The following is a 6,226-nucleotide window of genomic DNA, read 5'->3' on the forward strand; positions in this document are numbered from 1 at the left end:
TAAAAGAATCAGGAGACTAGCTAAAAGAATCAGGAGACTAGCTAAAATAATCAGGAGACTAGCTAAAAGAAGCCGGAGACTAGCTAAAACTTGAAAGAATCAGGAGACTAGCTAAAAGAATCAGGAGACTAGCTAAAAGAAGCAGAAGACTAGCTAAAAGAAGCAGGAGACTAGCTAAAAGAAGCAGGAGACTATGTAAAAGAAGCAGAAGACTAGCTAAAAGAAGCAGGAGACTATGTAAAAGAAGCAGGAGACTATGTAAAAGAAGCAGGAGACTAGCTAAAAGAAGCAGGAGACTAGCTAAAAGAAGCAGGGGACTAGCTAAAAGAAGCAGGGGACTATCTAAAAGAAGCAGGAGACTAGTTAAAAGAAGCAGGAGACTATGTAAAAGAAGCAGAAGACTAGCTAAAAGAAGCAGGAGACTAGCTAAAAGAAGCAGGAGACTATGTAAAAGAAGCAGGAGACTAGCTAAAAGAAGCAGGAGACTAGCTAAAAGAAGCAGGGGACTAGCTAAAAGAAGCAGGGGACTAGCTAAAAGAAGCAGGGGACTAGCTAAAAGAAGCAGGGGACTAGCTAAAAGAAGCAGGAGACTAGCTAAAAGAAGCAGGAGACTAGCTAAAAGAAGCAGGAGACTAGCTAAAAGAAGCAGGAGACTAGCTAAAAGAAGCAGGAGACTAGCTAAAAGTTAAAACGTAGCTACACATTATGACACGTCGTCTCTGCAGCGTTTGTTTTCTGGCTCAAAGGCAGAAAAGTTTGGAAGCTTGATTGAATCATTTCTTGTCGGTGCTCCCTGCAGGAGACACGGTGTTCATCGTCCTGAGGAAGCAGCGCCTCATCTTCCTGCACTGGTACCACCACATCACCGTGCTGCTCTACACCTGGTTCTCCTACAAGGACCGGGTCGCCGGCGGCGGCTGGTTCATGACCATGAACTACTCCGTCCACGCCCTCATGTACACGTACTACGCGGCGCGGGCGGCCGGCGTGCGGATCCCGCGGCCGTGCGCCATGCTCATCACGGCAGCGCAGATCCTGCAGATGGTCGTGGGTCTGACGGTGCTGGGCTTCGTGTACCGCTGGATGCACGACGTGCGCTGCCCCTCCAACATGGACAACGTGGCGTGGGGCTCGCTCATGTACCTGAGCTACCTGGTCCTGTTCGCCTGGTTCTTCTACAACACCTACCTGAAAGGCCCGTCCAGGGACAAACTATCCAAGGCAGAGTAACCGGGCCTGCTTTTCCTTCCAGATGTTGACTTTTTATCAGCATCTGCGTGGAAAAAGTGGGCGGCGTCCGTGGAGCGAGAGCAGGAAGAATAATCAGGGAATCAGTTTATTAAAAGTTCTGCCTCCGTGACTTTGGACCAAAGCCTTAAACAAATAACCAAGTCAGGGCCAGATATGAAAAAGAAGGGCAGCACAGTGGAGCAGTGGTTAGCACTGTTGCCTCACAGTTTGGTCGCATGTTTGCCTCCCAGCCTTTCCGTGTGGTGTTTACATGTTCTCCCCAGGTTCTCTGGTTTCCTCCCACAGACCAAAAACATGCACGTTAGATCATCTGAAAACTAAATTGTCCCCAAGTGTGAGTGAGAGTGAATGTTTGTGTCTCTGTCCCTGTGATGGACCGGAGACCTGTCCAGGGTGTCCCTGTGATGGACCGGAGACCTGTCCAGGGTGTCCCCCGCCTCTCCCACAGTGCGACACCTGCTCCCCACGACGTGGGACGGAGACGCAGGTAAAGGGAATGGATGGATGTTTGTAAAGACAAAGTCTTTGATGTTGAAAAAGCTCTGAAACAAACAAACAAAAAAACTTTTGCATTTATTATTTTCATGTTTTTTTTAAAGCGCTGTTTTAAGTCTTAAGTTTTGCACTGAAGAGTTGAAGTAAAATAGGAATTTTAAAACGATGACTCCTCGTTCATCCGACATGTTTTTACTTCACGACCTCCACTCGAACAGTTCAGCAGATTATTTCTGTTCGTTTGATTCTGGATGAAGTTCAGTTACTGGAAGTCGCTTCGTTTTTAAAGAAAATGTGATTATTTTTTTTAAACATTCCTATTCCTGTGACAAGAAATAAACTAATTCATGAACTTTAGGTTTAGTAAAATGAAAAAGTGTTTTATTCATCTGAGCCCTGTTATCGCACTGTAAAATAAAACTTTAATACCTCAACATGTTTACGCGTTTTAAAACAAATAAAGAATCTTGGCTCTGAAAGTTTTTTTTTGCTGAGTCATGCCGGCCTCCTGCTGCAGAACGTTGAATTTTTCTTCAAAGGTTTTCATTTTGTCTGAGGAACCTCGACCTGCAACTTGATGACTTAAGGAAGCAAAAAGTTCAAAATGAGCAAATCTGAGATTATTGGTAAACAGGAAGTCCTCATCAAAACAAGGTGAGAATAAAACAGAAAACTTGTAGTGAGTTAAACTAATTAATAAAACTGATTCACTTCTATACAATGAATTCATTTCAGCTTTAAATTCAACTTCCTGTTTTAAAAGTTGAGAAAGGTTGGCACATTATCTGACTCCTCACCTGTTTCTCCTCCTGAGGTCTGGTCCAAACACTGTTCGATCTGAACGCGACACAAGAGTTGATCCGGTCCAGAACTGTGAGGTTTCATGAAGGAGTTCCCAGAACGTTTGTGCTGAGGATGAGGGTCGGCATTCTCATCCTCAGCATCCAGAAGACCAAGGAGAAGGTTGTGAAGTTCTCAGAACTGACACCCCCTCCCACTTTATATTGATGGAGGCGGTCCCCTGAAGCTGACGAGGACCGGTCTGGAAGCTGGTGTCCTCATGTCCTGCCTGTAGGTGTCCTGACCTCCATCAAGGTAAGGTCTGCACAGAGGACCATCTGTTTGCAGCTTAGGGACGGTTACACCCCCAGGTGCAACACAAGAGACACCTGTCGTCCGTGACCCCACCCACCCTGCACACTCCTCTGGAGGGAGGCAGGTGCATCAAGATAAAAACCTCCAGCGTTTAAAAGAGTCTGAGTCCAGAGATCAACACTTTGGTGCCTTCTAGTGGCAGCTGCCAGTTTCAGGTTGGTTTAATCCTCCTGCTGCCCTTGGGTCAAAATGACCCAGGAGACCTCAATGTCAAGGCTTCATGGGTCAGTTTGACCCAAGGGCAGCAGGAGGTTGATTCAACTAATGAAATGGGAGAGGAGTCACATGAAGATGCCTTCAGGTACTGTTCAAATAGTTTGACTCCGTGATGTGTTTTAATAAAAAGTGTTTTGGTCGTATCAAAGGACTTTGCCCAAAAAAATTAGAAATATTTATAAAACTTGGAACAAAAAGCAAAATGGACCTTTCAATAAATGATGGACCCAGTGCACACTTCATTCTTCGAAGGATATTTCCCTGGTGTTTCTGTGGTCGTTTTCCATTTAGTTCTCACATTAGTTAGGAAAATGTTGTCTTTTAAAACCATGTTTTTAATAATAAAGAATTAAATAAGAATGATATAAGTAATGGATTTCTAACGTGTTGATTTCCACAATGTTTTTAAATGTCAACAGAGAAAACATTTTTATTTTTTCCAACATTTTACAAAAAAGCTGTTTATTTGCTTTTAAAAAAAATCCAACTTTACTTTCCCCTTTTTAACACGTAACTTCAGAACTTCATCTATAATTTTTGAGAAGATGAATGGAGACTGAAGCCGCCCTGTTTCTGTTAGGAGTGCAGCCCAAACCATAACACTCCCACCGCCATCACAGATGGGTTGTTTTTTCTGTTTCAGTGTGATTTTATGCTGACAGGTCAGTTCTTTACCTTCATGTTCACTGAAAAACTGTAGTTTATTTCAGTTTGAATAGAACATAATTTCCAACAAACTCCTTGATAGAGCCAAGTTTTTGGTGATCAACTCAAAAATATTTTCCTAGCAAACTTTCCTCTTTTTATTATAAGATTTATTCTTTATTTTTTTTAAATAACTTGATGTAGATTCAGACAAGTCTTGATTTCAGCTTTTTAGTTAAACCATCAGATAAGTTTAGAAAATAAAAAATGCGCGGGAATTGGTGGTTAAATGCAGCCTGGCCCCGCCCTCTAGTGGTGGCTACCGGAAATTGCTACTTAACTGTAACTTCACATTCTGGTACAAAAAATGTTGGTTTTTTTTCGTTAGGAGAAATGCTAACAGAAATGTTAGCAGTATAATCGTTATGAAAGAAGAAAAAAGTTAAAACACAAAACAAATTAAACTTCTACATGTCACTTCTGTTCATGCATGCTAGTGTTAGCATAGCCGCACTTAACTGCCACAGGACAAAAAAAAAGGCGGCATATTAAAATTCCCATGAGCCTTTGCGGTAACTTTAAGAGTTAAGTTTTATTTGTTGCTTGATTTTTATATTATTATTATAATTGTAGTTGAAGCAGAAAATTACTTTTAAAGTGTTTTAGTTACTCTGTGTTGCTGAGAACATTACTTTATTATGTAAATTTAATGGCTGCTGTGATTTCTTACCGGAAATTGGTTCTGCCGAAACGGAAGTGGAATTATTCTAATTGCGAATACTGTTTAAAAAAAATCGGCTCCTGGTATCTCTCTAGAAATGGCACTTGGTAGGCATTTGAGCGGGTTCTGGTTCCAATACTTGATGTAAATTAAGCTTTATTAAACAAACTGTACAAAATGTCTGAATTAATTAATTTTTTTTTTTTTTTTTTTACAGGAAACGTGCTTTGTAAGTGAAGGCAGCGCGGTGTGTTTTCCTGGAACATTTTGGGCTCCTTGAGGAGGAAAACTGGGCTCAGAGTTTCCAGGAACCACCCGGACTGTTCAACAACTTCCGCAGATCCAAGCCAGACTTCCAGACTTCACCTTAAACCCCTAAAGAGACGCTCAAACGGACGGGACCGACTTGATGTTTGTACACAAACTAAATGAAAACGAGGAGGAGAACGTGATCTGGGAGGAGCTGAAGTGACGGAGTCCAGCTGTTCTCCTCAGCTCTCGGAGCTGCAGAGAGGAGAAGTGATGAAACTGCAGCTGAAGACCCGCCGTCTCTTTTTGGACCATGAAACCAGCAGGACATGTTCCTGCCGTTTGGAGGAGCTGAAATGAGTCTGGAGCGGCTGAACAACCAGGTAAGAGCTGAAGCTGAGCATCAAAACAGCTGGAAATCATCAATATTTCTGATAAAACCCCTCAAGAATCAGGAAAAAACACTTAAACGAGCTTAAAAAATCCCTTACACAGGTGGATTAATAACAAAATGTACAATTTAATGTATTTTTTTAATTTATGATCATATATAATCCCAGCAAGTGCTTTACAAATCAGTTTTTATGATGTTATAAAGTACAGCTCAGAACAGATGTTCTGATTCATGCATCTTTTCTCCAGGTAGTCGGACGGAGTGGTTTCATCTTTTGGCTCTTTATTATAACACTTATTTTCAGAATGTTGTTTAGAGTCAAATTACCACATTTTACAAGCAAATCTGCACCAGTTGTTGAGGAAAAAAGCGAAAAGGGTTAAAATAGCTTTTTGTTGCTGGAACAGATGAAAATTGACATAAAACTTATCTGTGAGTGCTGACGGCTGCGTTTATTGATTGTATTTTAGGTTTGAATGGTTTAGACATCAAAGTTCATGCTCAACAGGTAAAAAATCCAACAAAGTTAATCAGGTCCTCTGGACAGTATCCTTTTATTGAAACGTTTTGTCTTTTATCCAAAAGACTTCTTAGAGTTGCCGTATGTTTAGACTTGACTTTTAGTATTTATTTTATTTATTTATTGTTTAAAACAGGTCTCTTGAAAATGAGTCCTCCAGACTCAATGAGACTACCTGTATATTAAATAAAGGTTGAAAACAATAGTGTGAAATGCTGAGTCAGCATTCACATTGTTGTTGTCATGTTTGTTTTTACCATCTTTTGGCATCTGGGTCTGATTACATTGTGCTATTTTAATCATTCTTACGTCAAAATGCTCATCAGGTTCAAGAGATGGATGCTGCCACTTTTGAACTTTTTGGAATAATTAACTTTGTTTATCAAAAAGTCCTGTTAATTTTACACAAAGATCTCTTCAAGTCTTTTAAAAACATTGTCTTACAAATCTGCTTCAGTGTACTGATACTAATGCTACTACTATTCATGTTAGTTATGCTAATGCTACTATTGCTAATGTTATTTATACTAATGCTAACGCTACTACTGGTAATACTAGTTATATAAATGCTAAATTTACT

The 6,226-nt window shown here is 40.6% G+C and overlaps 2 protein-coding genes across 2 annotated transcripts in view; both read left to right on the forward strand.

Annotated features, from left to right (window-relative positions):
- The window catches only part of LOC119423847 (elongation of very long chain fatty acids protein 6-like), an 8,274-nt gene extending 6,842 nt beyond the window's left edge, over positions 1–1,432 (forward strand). Inside the window, exon 4 of the mRNA XM_037691264.1 lies at positions 800–1,432. Within this exon, the coding sequence (XP_037547192.1) occupies positions 800–1,230 (431 nt within the window). The 3' untranslated portion in view covers positions 1,231–1,432. The remainder of the gene's footprint in view (positions 1–799) is intronic.
- Positions 1,433–4,989: 3,557 nt separating this feature from the next.
- Positions 4,990–6,226, forward strand: part of LOC119423848 (transmembrane protein 150A) — a 17,683-nt gene continuing 16,446 nt past the window's right edge. Inside the window, exon 1 of the mRNA XM_037691265.1 lies at positions 4,990–5,115. The gene's annotated coding sequence lies outside the window, so the exon portion shown is untranslated. The remainder of the gene's footprint in view (positions 5,116–6,226) is intronic.

Source organism: Nematolebias whitei, chromosome 17, assembly GCF_014905685.2.
Source record: "Nematolebias whitei isolate Nwh7 chromosome 17, NemWhi1, whole genome shotgun sequence".
Classification (NCBI taxonomy): Eukaryota; Metazoa; Chordata; class Actinopteri; order Cyprinodontiformes; family Rivulidae; genus Nematolebias; species Nematolebias whitei.